The 15,199-nt window shown below is 42.3% G+C and overlaps 2 protein-coding genes and 1 long non-coding RNA gene across 52 annotated transcripts in view; 1 reads left to right on the top strand and 2 right to left on the bottom strand.

Moving 5' to 3' along the window:
* Nucleotides 1-15,199, top strand: part of LOC310826186 (tigger transposable element-derived protein 1-like) — a 1,677,490-nt gene that overhangs the window by 893,975 nt on the left and 768,316 nt on the right. The window lies entirely within an intron of this gene.
* Nucleotides 1-15,199, bottom strand: part of MICAL3 (microtubule associated monooxygenase, calponin and LIM domain containing 3) — a 182,881-nt gene that overhangs the window by 15,814 nt on the left and 151,868 nt on the right. For 27 of the 50 annotated variants that reach the window (XM_083699762.1, XM_083699746.1, XM_083699756.1 and 24 more), the window contains 4 exons: nucleotides 12,031-12,081; nucleotides 8,952-9,059; nucleotides 7,740-7,833; nucleotides 2,443-2,493 (listed from right to left, as the gene is read on the bottom strand). In XM_083699762.1, the coding sequence (XP_083555888.1) occupies nucleotides 2,443-2,493; nucleotides 7,740-7,833; nucleotides 8,952-9,059; nucleotides 12,031-12,081 (304 nt within the window). The remainder of the gene's footprint in view (nucleotides 1-2,442; nucleotides 2,494-7,739; nucleotides 7,834-8,951; nucleotides 9,060-12,030; nucleotides 12,082-15,199) is intronic. The other 23 variants (XM_083699769.1, XM_083699765.1, XM_083699768.1 and 20 more) reach the window with 3 other exon arrangements.
* On the bottom strand, nucleotides 3,066-6,233 carry LOC310826327. The gene is made up of 2 exons (XR_014555751.1): nucleotides 6,108-6,233; nucleotides 3,066-5,853 (listed from the first exon to the last, which is right to left on the bottom strand). It is a non-coding gene; the product is annotated as an uncharacterized lncRNA (long non-coding RNA).

Genomic DNA, 15,199 nt, shown 5'->3' with positions numbered 1-15,199 from the left:
ATTTTGCTGCTCACAATGGGGAAGAAGAGGTCTATGTCTCCTTTGCATGGAGGAAAGGTGCAAAATAATGAAAGGGGGACCCTTTGAGATTTGGGACTATGATAGGGCCAAGTTAGGAAATTCCTGGGGGCCTATAACTTCCTGGGCTACCACATACCTATTTCTAAACTATGAGGATTGAAACCACAAAACACTGTTGATCTCCTTAACCTGCAAACTGCCAGTCTGAAGAACACGGGTAGCTTGCTTGATTTTTATGGAAGTGACGCGGCAATAGTTCAAAAACATTAGTGATATACAAAAGTCACCTTGAGGAGACTTGGCAATACATCCTTCTGTCACCAACTCCCAAGGAGTAAGGACCAGAATTTAAGACACCTTGGAAAACAGCTGTAGCACCAAAGATGTGTTGAATCAGTCCTGCATGACTGGTAACCCACCATGTCAAAATGTAGCCCACCAGGGTTTCAAGCAACATCTGATGTTTTGTTTTGCCCCAGACTGCAAAAACAGGAAGGCTATCAAGTACCTGCAATGTCATAATACATGACCAGTGAGCTTGATAGGACACAATTTGTGCTGGCCTGTGTTAAAGTTGTAATATTACTGCAGAGTGGGGGGGGGGGTTATTCATAAAAAAGTCACTATACATGGGGGTGGGGGGTAGAAAGACAAAAAAGAGAAAAGAATAGGAACTATATCATGTTGGGGTGATCTTTGAGGATGAACTTTACACAAGGAAAGAGAAAGAGACTGTGAATACCATCTGAGGGCTTGTTCAAACTCTTTTTTAATTTCAGAAATGACAGGGCATGTGTAACATTTGTGTGCTCTCCTGGCCACCCATCCATTTGCAGGAACTCTAGCACTCACAGTTTGGCAGTGCGGATTAAGTGTGATAATCTGTACAATTTCCCCTACAGTAACAGGCAACAGTATTCAAAGAAGCATAGCAGTTAAAAAGAAAATATGGTCCTTATAAAGTGTAACAAAGTGTGTTGAGCGGGCAGCTGTCACTGCTTTGAGGGTGGGGTACAATCCTTGAGGGAGAATAAAGTATATAAGTGCTGTCTCAAAATGCATAGCACAACTAAGTTTAGGGGCTAATCTATGGCCCTCAATCAGTCCCAGCCAGCATGGCCAATAGTCAGGGCTAATGAGAGCTGTAGTTCAACAACATCTCAAAGCTACCCCTGGTTAAATGATGAAGTTTGAAAAGAGGCCATGATCCAGAGAGCTCCTTTAGCTAAAGTCTTGTACATGTACCCCAGAGGTCCCTTTGTTTTTCATTACAGCACCACCACCTGAAACTACATTCAAGCTACAACTACTTTTCACAGCAAACACTGACCACTGGTAAGAGCAGCAATCCCATGTCTCTCTTTCTCCTCTTCCTGGATGCCCTGTAATGCTTAGAAATTAAAAACATGCAACATATAATATTGCACTTCCTTGTCCCCCTCCATTTCATTGGCTGCCACAAGATTGCAATAATGTGGCACTACACATTTTTAAATGCCAGAGGGATAGTCAAATTAGTACACTGCGGCAAAAACATAGTCTTGCGCCTCCTTAAATACCAACACATTTTTATGGCATAACCTTTCATGGACTGAAATTCTTAAATGTCACCAATGGAGAGAGGAGGAGGAGATGACTCAGGGTTTTTTTACCTCCATGTTTCAGAAATGGTTTCTCCAGTATTATTGTGTTGGAGGAAAAAGAAGGCACCCAGCTTAGAAGAGAGTCCCCTGTGCATGCACAGAACTCAGCACGTGACACTTTGGATCAGGCCTCCAGTGAATCCCAGAATAAAAAAGGAAAAAATTCAAAATGTGTACAAAAGACAATTTTTTGCCGAACAAATTTTGAGTATTAAACTTCTTTCTCAGTAAAGGTTATTTTAAGTTGTTGCAGAGGTTTATCCTGGTGGAAAAAAGAGTAAAAAAAATCAACCCTTGAGAAGGGGTTTAATATTCAAAAAGTGATGAGAAATAAATTCTCTGCACTTCTGCACATCTCTTCCACTTTCGTTCCTGGTTTTTTTCTTACAGGAAACCACAATGGAAACCATTCCCCCTGCCCATCACTGGGGTGTTTTGCAAAAAGCCTAGACTTCATGTGACATTGCCCAATTGTGCACCTGACTGTTAACTAGACAGCTGGGGGTGCGAGCCCACCCTGGGGAGGCTGTGAGCAGGATTCCTGCCAACTCTGCAGTTGTGAGATTCTACGTTTCCAAAACACTGCCAATTAAGGACTGCTAGTTCTCCTCCGAGCTGGAAAAGGGGTTGTGCCCTAGGCAATCAATTAGGTGCAAGACTGGTTTCTTCTCATTGCTTGTGAGGAGCCAGGGATGGAAATAAGTAGGTGGAGGGAGAGGGTGGCGGGAGCAGGTGTCAGCAGGGTTAGTGCCAGCAAAGAGGTTTCTGCCATACATACCACCCAGGTGCAAGTCGATGAGGTCACTGTAATAAGACTCTCCCCAATAGTCTACAACAAGGAATCGGTGAAGAGAGAGAGTTATTGGTTCAAGTACCCACCCCTGCTAGCCCTCCCCACTCCCTGCCCAGGATTCAAAGCACTCTGTAAGAGAAATTGCATACATAAGAGAAGCAAGACAGGGAAAGAGAGAGACAGAAACAGAAGAAACAAGAAATCATGCAACTCTATAATAAATATATACACATACATATATATACGGTATATACTGTAAAGACAGGGGGAGGATAAAGTATTCCCTGGTAAATAGGCAGGGAGGGCAGGCAGGCATGGATTTCCAGGCAGAGAAGGAGAGCAGGCTGGATTCTGTATGAGGATTTGTCACCTATACTGGTTTGTTTCAAGATGAGACACTGCACTGTTATTTTGGGGGACATTAAGGAAGGATCCACAAACATTCTCCAGTAGGGAGGGAATTTGGGGAAAGATACATCTCCATTCAAGAAAGCAGGGAAAGGAGTTGGGCTGGGTCTTCTCATTTCATCCTTCTTTTTATTCAGCTACATCGTTTTGTGTTGGCTAAGCAACCAGAAATGTACTAGGGTCTTCACTCTTGCAGCTTCTTTTTGATTAAGTTTTTTCACCTCCGGGGTAAATCCATAAACAAGCCCAATGGAATCTGGGAACTTGCATGTAAGATTGGTCTTGGGAAGGCTAAGGGCATAGCCAATTCTTTGGTAACTTTTCTCACACATCTACATTCCTGCAATCACTTTCCATAAATGGCAGGTACTGTTTTTTAGGATGTGTTGTGAGAAGTAGGAAACATGAAATGGCCACATGGGCCAGGGGTGTGTGGATTTGGGCAAGGAACTCAACACCATATAGCTAGGAAAAACTAAGCAGTTGCCATGCCCCTTCTGCAGAATGTAAGGGTTCTTTCCCTAAAATAACTATGTTCTACAAAGAGTCTCCATTCTGACCCAAACGAAAACCCCTCCAGTTTAAATAGAGCATCCAGTATGCCTAATAATCATGTCAATGTCTGCTGGGAGTATATAACATTTGGAAATCTTTATACATTCTGGTAAACTATGAAGAGCCTTATTAAAGCAGTAATGATGTATGCAACAGACTTTAGGGTCACTTAGCTCAAGAGAACAAAAATATGTATGGAAGACTTAAATCCTCTGAACTGCTCATCATAAAGGGTTTCCTTGTGCTTCCAGGATGACACTTTTCAAATTAATTTATTTCTAATCAGAAATAAAATGTCAATTGTTACTTTAGTTTCAACCCCTAAGAAGGAAGCACCATGACAGACTCAAGAAAATTGGTGTCAGAGTTGGTCCAATGCTCAAAAATTTCACTTGGGTCAAGATAGGTTTGGACCTTCTGTTATGCAAGCTGAGGCAGTTGGCCTCAGGTGCCAAATATTTTGGGGAACACCATTAAAGGCCACCGAACTATAATTAATTATTATTACTACCAAGTAGTAAAGGGCACCACAGTCGTACCTTGGATCCTGAATGCCCTGGAACTCAGACGTTTTGGCTCCCGAATGCCGCAAACTCAGAAGTGATTGTTCCGGTTTGCGAACGTTCTTTTGGAATCCAAACGTCTGATGGGGCTTCCACAGCTTCTGATTGGCTGCAGGAGCTTCCTGCAGCCAATCAGCAGCTGCAGGTTGGTTTCCAAATGTTTTGGAAGTCGTACAGACTTCTGGAACAGATTCCATTCGACTTCCAAGGTACGACTGTACTTGGATTTTCTGCCTGGAATACCAAAGTGCATTGGGCTGTTTATGGAATGCACAAAGTATGTTCCCTTGACACATCACACAATAAGATGAACTTCAGTTTTCAATATATAAAGTAGCATAGAAAGTGTACAAAAGTGCTCCAGGCAGAAAATCACTTCCTATGTAAACACAATGTCTACATATGGCAAGGGCATGTATGCTGTGTGTTTATTACAACATGATAAGCACATACCATGTCTGTTTCACCACAAGTGCACATAGTAGGAGAGCTATTGTGTATTTGTCCCATGTTAAAGTGTGCATGCAATGCTCCTAACAAGAGAAGCAGTATCAATGTAGAATAAGTCTTGCGTGAAATGGACACAAAATTCTAATTAACTCATACACAAGGAAGCTGTTTTAACAATAAAGAATGGGTAGTTTGGGGAAGGTGTTCTCTTCCCATCTGCATTACCAAAGCAGAAGCTCCTTTTCCAGCAAACCTGTTACTAGCCATTAAGAGAATAAGGCTTTGTAACTGTAGTCTGCAAGGCATATCAGTTTGGCCAATACTATATACACTGCATAAGGCAGTCAAGGTTGTTTGGACAGTATACAGAAATAAGTTACTGCTGATATTGAAGGTGTGTAAGGAAAAAGAGGTTTTAAGGGACATGAAAATCTAAAAAATTAATAATCCTCTCATCTCATGAAACAAGAGCATGCCCCATTAACAGTCCATTTTCATGGGATTACTGAATATGGACATCTTTCAGCTATAAATCCTGAATTCAAAAGGCAATTATTAATACTCATAGGCACACCTGTGAGGCCCCAAAATAAGCCAACCTTTTCATTTGTCTCTCCCTCTCCACTTCCCCATCACATTTTAGATATCTAAAGCCATCTCTAATAATTTTCTGCTCGCCAAAGCACCACCACTGCCCATGAAGTGTGGCAAATAAAGCTCTAAGTTGTTTGCAAAGCTCCTCAAATTCTGATGACACCACCTATAAGGATGCTGGGGGACAATGAAATGAAATGTCAGGTGACAAAAAAAAAGAGATTGAGATGGCTGTAGACTGTTGAATGCAGAGGTGCACAATTCTTTCCATTCTTTTAAAACTATATACCTGCATTCATTTTATGAAACAATTTAAACAACAATATTTAAATAGTTGTTAAAGTATTCCAGGAATTAAGTTGGACAGTACATTATTTGGCCCCAGCTGATGCTGTGAGCTACCACTAGCAAAAAGCTGCAGTCCTACCAAAACATATTCTCTATAGATTCTCTCCCTTTCAAGTTGGAGGCAATCAAATTCTCTCTGACGCAACAAGAATGACTTTGAAAGCCTGAAAAAAGCATTTTAAACCAGAGTCAACTGCAGGATAAAATAAGCAAGTTTGGGCAGCTAGTGGTGATGGCACTATCAAAATGTACTCATTAACTCAAAAATGTTAATATCTGTATGTAGCTTTAGGGAAGACTGCCTTTGAAAATAAGGAGAAGGTATGATGCTCAGTTTGTGATTGTGGTGCACTAAATGTTGCTGGTTTCAATCTTAAAGAGATTGAGTCCCACACAGTTCCCTCCCTGGGGCTCCCTTGCAGGTGCCAAGATCACTGTAGGCCACTCTCTGCAAAGTAATTTTCAACTACAGTGGTACCTCGCAAAACGAAATTAATTCGTTCTGCGAGTTTTTTCGTCTTGCAAATTTTTCGTCTTGCGAAGCACGGATTCCCATAGGAATCCGGTTTTAAGAAAAAGGAAACAAACTTGCAAGACGTTTTCGTCTTGCGAAGCAAACCCATAGGGAAATTCGTCTTGCGAAGCAACTCAAAAAACGAAAAACTCTTTCGTCTTGCGAGTTTTTCGTCTTACGAGGCATTCGTCTTGTGAGGTACCACTGTATAAGGATACATGAGACTTCCTGAGGGCTAATCCACAATTATGGAATTACTAATCTTTTAAGATTTGCCAAAACCTGGGTATCTAACACAGGTAGAGAAAGCCTCCTGTAACTGGGGTGGCATATGGTGGTCAAGGACAGCAAATAGGGGATTAAAATTTAATTCATCCTGTGTTGCCTTTGATATTGTTAAATCTGTCTCAAATAGGCTGTTATTTACCAGGAGATTTCAGAACAGGGCAGGATATACATCGTAATAAAAAGAAATACATTGTAATAATTAAGTGTAATGTTCAGGTAGTATCTGTTCTTAGTGCACTGATTGTCCGGTCACTGATAATCCTACCGCATTCCTATTGGAAATTTCAGTGTGTCAATCCAAGCTTCAAACAAAGCAGAAAAACAATTCTTCCAGGCTGTTTTGAGGAAAGTCAATTTAGTTACATTTCCCTCCCAAATTTAAGGTCAGTATAACAAAAGGTTACTCGTCTTTACATATTCTCAAAATTAAGTTAAACTCATTTTCACCAAGTAGGTTGCCTCTTACACCTCTGGTAAATGGATCATGTGAAATAACCTGGGCTTTTGTGTATTTGCCTCTACTTGTTTCTCAAGGAAGGAGTGGCAGAATATGTCAAGTGAGGAAATCAACATCTAACTATGTTCTCTCCCACGGGTGAACTAGACATTATGGCAGACACAGGGCTACAGGTAAAACAGTATTCTCATTACTACTTCTTCCTCCCTCGTAAGGTCTAGTGAAAGTCACCATGCAATGTCTTGCAGTGAATTCTCTCACCTCGGCACCCAAAGAAGAAGGATGGAGGCAGGGAAAGTCAAGAGTGACGACATCACGTTGCATAGCAATTTTCACTGGGCATTAAGAAGGGTGTGTGACTAGAAGACTACAATGCAGAGTTTGTGGTTTTCAGTAGCAGTCCTGTGTGTGCAGTAACATCTAGTTCTGCTCTTAATGTCTTTCATCTATGTTAATTCCAAGTACCATTCATTAGACCAGGCCATCAAGTGTAGAGGTTCATTCCATTAACAGCAGATGACGACGACAACTGTTTCACATGTTGTATTGAATTTCTGTTTCACATGCCTTGAAGCTGTGCATGATTTTGCAGAGAGCATGTGATACTTGCTGGGGCTGTTCTGTGATGGTCCCTTATGAGGGTGCTAATGCTGATTCAAGGCACAGTGAATTAAAAAACACAAATTTATATCAATTACTTTCTTCTCTTTTTCATCTTGCTGGGCAAAGTGGAAGCTTCCTTGCCACAACCAAGTTTTATTTCCTAAAGGAAAGCTAGGCAGATGGGTAACCTATATGCATTACCACCTTTTTGCAATAATTGGACAAAACTTTGTCCTGAAGAGGTGAAACGTATTTTCAGAGCAAATGAAACCCAGCTAAGGGAAATTGCCATTTAGGTAGCTTCACAGGCAGAGAAGCCCAAGATCTGATAGAGAAGGGAAATGGTGAATTTTAATTCATTTGTTTAAAAAGATAAATTTAATAAAAGAACTTGCAGCTTAGGAAGGGACCAGTCTGTGAAGCTAGCACGCAGGTTGTTATGAACCTTTGCATAAAAATGTAGTAAGAAAAGAAAAACACAAGATGGAAGAATGGAAGGTACCTGCTTCTCCCCTAAGAGCCTTCTCAACAGCGACTCCTCTCTCCTCCAGCTGCCTTTGCTTCTCTTCTACTTGCTCCAGCTGTCGTTGGATAATCTATGGGAAAAGAGGGAAAACAGACACATAGGTCCTCATTCTCCTGTGTTCAAATGGCAGGATACTAATTTCAAGAATCTCCAGTGCTTCCAAAGCAGACCAGCGCCACCTAAGAGCTGTTCCAGAGGCAAAAACCAGAGGGGCCTTAAGGTTTTGTAACTGACGATCAACTCCTGGGGGAAAAGAGAGCATTGATGTTTTCCAAACTGTGGCCCATCTGGGAATTCCCCCCCCCCCAAGTACCTGGTTTGGCAACATGCTCTCCATGTGTCCTTAAAAATGGTGGGTGAAGTATCCAGTGTGTGGACACTATGGGGACCAGGGGCTCGTCTACACATTTGCTTTTCCCCAGGGAAATCTACTCTTTAGCACTGAATCGGAGCAAACGTCAATCAGGTTTCCCATGGATTGACTTTGCTCCGATTCAGTGCCAAAGAGTAGGTTTTCATGAGGCAAACAGAAAAGTTCTCAGACTCATGCTTTCTAGACATGGGACAAGCAAAGTGTGGACAAGCCCTAGATACGTGGGAAGTACTCACACACCTTTCCCAAAAATACCTTCAAATAATTTTGGAATCTTTCTTCCACAACATCTCTTAACCATAACCCCCTACTATATTTGAGTAGTATGAATTTGTGTATATTCCTCCTCTTGCCCCAGGGTCCACCTTCCTCTCCTTTGTCTCCATTTGGTCAAAATCTAGACTGAAAGCTCCTCAGGGCCGGGATATGCCTTTTCGTTTGTGCTGCTGTGTGAAGTGTCTTCAGGATATTGATAAGTCAGACATTCTCCAGTTACTGTTTTGGATCCGTACAAGGCAGAAGTGTACATAGGTATCTTGCTTGCAGCTGCTCATACAGGTGTCTTACAAAAGCAGGACTCCAGGCAGCAACAAGAGAGTAATATGTACCGTTGTCAAACCTTACATGTAGGAAGTGCAGTTAAATTATGGGAAAACATCAGGATCATACCACCAGACAGGTCAATGTAATGTGACCTTCCTCGAGACATGCAGTTTTCTGATGCACACTGCAAAGATGTGCACAAAGAAGGTTATCTTCTGAAAGGCTCATGATTTTTTCTTCCTGGAAATTATGGATGAAAATTGTGGCTTTACCTGAGCCCTGTGTAACCTCTTCAGCTCCTCCTGCTTGGCTTGACGGCGAGCAGCTTTCTGCACCCGCCTGGTCAGTTTGGCGTTGAGCTCATCCTCCGTGTATGCTTTCTGCAGCAATAAAGAGAGGAATGCATTTCAGTCCCTTACAACAAAACTGTCAGCCTCAAGAAGTAGGAACAGAAGGTGCTACTTGCTGGGCTTTCTTCTCAGTGGGCAAACTGTCAATTTGAGTGCTAACAGTGCAGTGCGTGGGCCTTGGTGCAGAAGTAAGGTGTGAAGGAAAGGCATGAATCAGGTGCAAAGCAGTGATTTAACAGAGAGCTTCCAGTTACAGCTGCATTCTCTTCAATTATCCTTGTGGCTTGCCCTAAAGATAGGTGTCCCTGATTTCATCAACTTTCTTATAAAGAAGGGAGCCTATTGTATTACTTTTTGACCTAGGCAAAGTAAAAAAAATAAACCCATGACCAAATCATCTTACGAAGTAGGCTGAGAGTTCGTTGTAGATTAAAGCACATGGTATACTGCCTATTGTGGGACGCGGGTGGCGCTGTGGGTAAATGCCTCAGCGCCTAGGGCTTGCCGATCGAAAGGTCGGCAGTTCGAATCCCTGCGGCGGGGTGCGCTCCCGCTGCTCGGTCCCAGCGCCTGCCAACCTAGCAGTTTGAAAGCACCCCCGGGTGCAAGTAGATAAATAGGGACCGCTTACCAGCGGGAAGGTAAACGGCGTTTCCGTGTGCGGCTCTGGCTCGCCAGAGCAGCGATGTCACGCTGGCCACGTGACCCGGAAGTGTCTCCGGACAGCGCTGGCCCCTGGCCTCTTAAGTGAGATGGGCGCACAACCCCAGAGTCTGTCAAGACTGGCCCGTACGGGCAGGGGTACCTTTACCTTTACCCTATACTGCCTATTTCCTTGTGCTACCATGATTGGTAGGAGTTGCAAATATGGTAGCAGTTGCAACCTGGTACCATATTTGCAACTGCTACCATATTTGCAACTCCTACCAATCACTTAATCAGCAGGGCATGGAACCACTCAACCTGCATTTGAATTCTTTATTAAAAAGTCAATTCTTAGCACATACAAAACTAGAACGCAATGAGGAAAGCTACGCAAATATCCTTGCTGCTAACGGAAAAACATTCTAGGCAAGCATACAACTGTGAGAGAAGCCTAACAGCAGTCTTAAATGGTCCAGTAGCAGTTGTGTCACATGGGCCTGCTGATCATACAACTTAGCTATAAATTTGTGGTGTGAACTAGCTCTATGGGGTTATAAGCTGCCTATGTCTTCCAGTTTTATGGACACATGCTCCAGTGTCTTTTAAACATCTTGTCAAAATCATTAATATACACAACTAGTTTCAAGATAGACATACAACTTAGAGTTGTTTTGGGGCTGAGAATTCATATCTATGTTGTAACAAGATGTGTGGAGCATGTGTTTTCCTAATATATCACCCTCCCTTGACAATTCAGAGCAGCTCCCCATTGACACAAATATCCCAGCATCCCCTATTACCTTCATGCCATTTTAAAAAATCAAGTCAACAAGATTTGGGTGGCTGAAATCCTGGTCAGATTAGAGATTGGAAGTCATTAGAGTTACCAGAGTTTATTAGTGCTGGAAAAAAAAATCCTAAATCACAGGAAGATCACTTTGGAGCCCCACTAAGCCCATACCTAACAGTTTCACTGGTAGTTTATGTAAGTATTTGGCCACAGAATGTGTAAAAGTGATGTGTTTGCCCTGAGAAAAACAAATCTGTGAATTGCTTCTTTCATTGCTTTCTTATTCAAGACTCCAACCTGAAACCAAGTGCTACTTCTCATATTATTTTTATATGTTAAAATCCACACTTCAGCAGGAAAAGCTGCATTTCCTAAGCTGAGAATGCTGGCACATTTCTTTCCCATTTGGCTCGATGTATGCATCAAGAAGTTGAAGCATATACTACGCCAAAAGAAGAAAACACATCTGGATGACAACTCTCACATTACAATGTGCACGCCTTCAAAGATGTGCAGATTTTGACACACAAAATGGTAACATGAGAATATAACCTGTGAGCAGAGTTGGAAGGCATCGCTGCACAACAAACTTGATACTGGTTTCTCCCAAGAATCTTGAGAACTGTAGCTTGCTGAGAAGTCAGTTTGACATATCTAGGTCATACTCACATAGAACTCAAGAGTTCCTTAGGGAAATGGAACAGGTACAAAACCAATTACAGCCACTGATGTGAATGTGCTTAGAATGGGAAGAGGGGCAACTGAGGTGATATTGTGATACTCCCTAAAACAATATGTTACTTGGGCTGCAATTTGGAACCAGCCTTCATCAATAATTCAGAATTAACCAAATGATTTGGAGAACGGTGGGAATGAACACAAGTATTTGCAAAAGTTGTTGTTGTTATTAAAATGACGCTTGTTTTGTGCACCTATGTGTATACTTATATTTTTACACTGACTTATATGGAGTGTACAGAAACATATCAATGAATTATAATGGCCAAGGCTGCTGTGTGGCATGGTGATTAGAGTAGAGGACTACAATTGGGGAGATCCAAGCTCAAGTCTCCATTCAGCTCACTGGGTGACCTTCAGCTGATCTCCTCCTCGCAGCTTACCCTACCTATCAGGGTTGTGAGGATAAAATGGGGAAATCTTGTAAGCCACCTTGATCTCCTTGGAGGATGAGCAGAATAAAAATGCAATAAATAATAAAGTAAAATAATTTCAATTTATACCACATATAAGTAAGTACCTAATATGTCCATCAAAATACCCTTTAAAACCTTTTTAAAAAGCAACAAACCAAGATCAAGAGGTTTTCTCTCTCTGGATGATCCTTGATGCACATACTGCATGCATTTCAAGTGAGCATGAAGGTTTAGGATTTGAAATTTCCTTGATCAGGTTGCCCTTATTTTTTTTAACCATTTCATACATGCACAGTCAGGAATTACATTAGTACAAACAAAGGCAGGGAGATGGGACATAGACTATAGCTCTGGTAGGTTAATAATGGGAATGCATGCAACTGTGGCCAGTCAATGAGAATGGAGACACTACCTTTGATGCGTATGATCTCTTGAATGCCAAGGCGTGTGGGACGTAAATCGACTTTAAAAGGGGGAGGGGGAAGGAATGGCAAAGGCAAAAATAAATAAATAATAAAACCCACACACATAAAATGGAGCACAGTCAGTTAAACATTAAAACGCTGAAAACAAAATGAACAGTAACAAACACAAAGGTTGCTCGAAGTGCAACATGGCACTATGTATGAGGGTGAATGCTTCAGAATCAGGAAACAAATACTTGACCAGGCCTGCACTGCCTGTGACCAGGTCTGCACTGTGCTAATCTTCTCTGTATCGTTCCAATTTTAGTATATGTGCTGCCGAAGCGAGCACCCAGGTCTGCACTGTGACCAGGCCTGCACTGTCACAGGAAACAGAAAGAGTTGGTTCATCAAACTCTTGGTGCACTAATATACATGGCTTGGGAGCACTGTTCAGCTTGGGAGATGGCAGGGATCACAACTTGTGAAAGTCCAGGCCAGACCAATTTAGTTACAACATAGCAACAAAGCAGCTGTTTTTAATTAAGAGACGTTATTATTGTTGCTCAGCCTACTGATTCACTATCATAAGCTTAAATGCATGCAGAAGCTTAACTCCATTTGCTCCTGCATGAACAGTAAAAAGAGGATTACACAGAGCCCTCTCCTTGTTTCACTCTTCTGTTGCTTGCATCCTTGCCTGGGCCAAGGCAGAAGCAAATGGAAGTTTGCAGCGCAGGTGGATTGGAAGAAAAGGGCTCTGCAAAGCTTCTGTTACTATTCAGAAGGAATAGTGGAAGGAGGGAGTTTAAAGACAACTATGGCAGTGACAGAGTTCACATGGGAGAAAGCAGCTGATCACACCCACCCCCCATACGTGTATCTGTGCTTCTCCCCCGAGGAATAGTCACATAACTATTTCTTGTGTAATGAAACTGTGTATGAATGCCTAGTCTGGCATTAAAGTCTGACTCCAATCTTCCACTTGAATTGAGATTTACCTTTACAGACATTATCATTTTGCACAGGGCACCTAGGCATCCTTCCACCCTGGAAAGCACTCAGTTAAACAATTTTGCAAATGAAAATTTGCACGTGGTGCTGCTTTGGTTAGTTATGCAGGACAAAGAGCCAAACAGGCCATTGCAGCCCGGTCAATTACCCTGGAAAACCTTGCTCCTCCCTAAGGCATTACCCATCTCAGAAGTGTTATAGCAGGAACGGGGGAACTACAGCCCTCCAGAAATTGTTGGACTACAACTCCCATCAGTCCCAGGCAGCTCAGCCAAAGGACAGGGATGAATGGTGTCCAGCAGCAGCTAATAAACCAGAGTTTCCCCGTTTCATAGGCTATAAGTGTCACTCTTTTTTTTAAATGAAATGTGATTTTTCAGAACACTGAATTTTGTGCCCAGATTTTTTTTTTTTTTTTTGCAATTGTATGGTACCTTTTATGGAATTGCTTAAAGCACACATGTCACTCTGCCTTTCAGTACTTTCACAGTGCGCTTAATTTTCATTAAATAAATGAATAAACATGAAGGGGAAACTGAAGTGCAACCAGAGTTTAGACTTTGGGTCCTCCAATATGAAACCCACAGTGTCAAACATCCCCCTTAGCATAAGAGCATAAGAAAAGCCTAGTGGACCAGGCCAAAGGTTGATCTGTTTTGTAACTAGGAGGGGTCCTCCATGACCATAACAGGCATGACAGTTGGGGACCCCTGCTTTAGACAAAACCTCAGCCTTCAGCAGGCTACCAGAGAAGGAAATATATCCTTGAATGAACAGCCAGATACTAAGTATATCAAATATTTTACAACCTCAGCACATACACACATACACTGACCAAAGCTCCAAGAAGCACATATCCCACAGCAAGCTATACCAGCATTTATTTAGAAGCTGCTTCTAGTGTTAGACAGCAGACAAAACTAAAGAGCTAATCACAAACATTACAGTAAACCACATCAAACAGGCAACCTTTGGGAAGAGGATATGGTATTGCAACAAGAGCGCTAGCTGCTGGGTTTTGGTCTATAAGCAGTTCATGATCGGTCATGTAGCAGAGAGAAGAAAATACTGGCTCAGGAGGTACACACAAGACCATGCCCTTGTATTCCAGATTAGTAATCAAATTAAGACCATCCCACAACACCCTGCCATTTCTGTTCTCACAACTCACCAGCACGGAAGACATCACACTGGGGCAGTGAAGAGCAAAGGTGGCTCTATGAACTACAACTAAGCAATGGGTAACAGACTGCAATTGTGTATTTCTTCCTCACAGCTGCTCCCCTCTCTCCTTCACTGCAGTCAAGCCATGTATTGTCACTGACACAACAATCCTGCAGCCTGCTCCTGATCTCTCTACTGACATAAGGGAGCCGCTTTGTTTTATGCACCCCAGCTCAATATCAGAACTGGAGAGGATTAGTTGGTCCATGGAATGTTTAACCATCCTTTCATTCATGTAACTGGAGGAGTTAAGATTGGTAAAATGACCAATTACTCCTACTCTTTCAGTACATATTCCTTCTTGATACAACTCTCAATGCATATTAATAACAGTTCTTTGCTGTTGATTAAGATACCTGGAATGTCTGCAATATTCAAAATACACAACAAAACAACCATCAAGCACTCCAATGGCTATTTAGAGGTGAAGTAATTCTCACTCTTCATCACATGTTGGCCACCTGTGTGAATCAGATGTGGCAGAAGTGCTAACCAATCCATGCTAAGCAGCTATATGAATGTTGAGGCAGCTTCAGGACTCTAAGCCAGGGATTGGGTACCAAGGCCCTACAGATGTTGCTGGGCTGCAACTCCCACCCTCCCTGTCTACTGCCTATGTTGGCTGGGGAAGGTAGAAGTGGGAATCCCACAACATCTGGTCTATGCAGATATGAATAAGTAAGTGCTTCATGACTTATCAGAACCCACCACATTGTTACTACTACCCTCTCCCATGATGCTGTTTCCAGCATCCCCAGGTACCTCCTCATTCCTTTGCATCCCAGATGTAATGTGGAACCTGCCAGGAAAATCCTGAAGGCAAGCATTTGGGAAGTTGGGGGGCAGGGAAGGGTCCAATAAAAAACAACAGCTCAAATATAGGTATGTTAAACATGGGAAGAAACTCAGCGTCTGAGTATGAAAGACAGTCACATTTAC

The sequence above is a fragment of the Podarcis gaigeae genome (genome assembly GCF_964106915.1).
Source record: "Podarcis gaigeae genome assembly, chromosome: 10".
Classification (NCBI taxonomy): Eukaryota; Metazoa; Chordata; class Lepidosauria; order Squamata; family Lacertidae; genus Podarcis; species Podarcis gaigeae.
The sequence above is the reverse complement of the archived record's forward strand: the minus strand, read 5'-3'. Positions and strand labels throughout refer to the sequence as shown.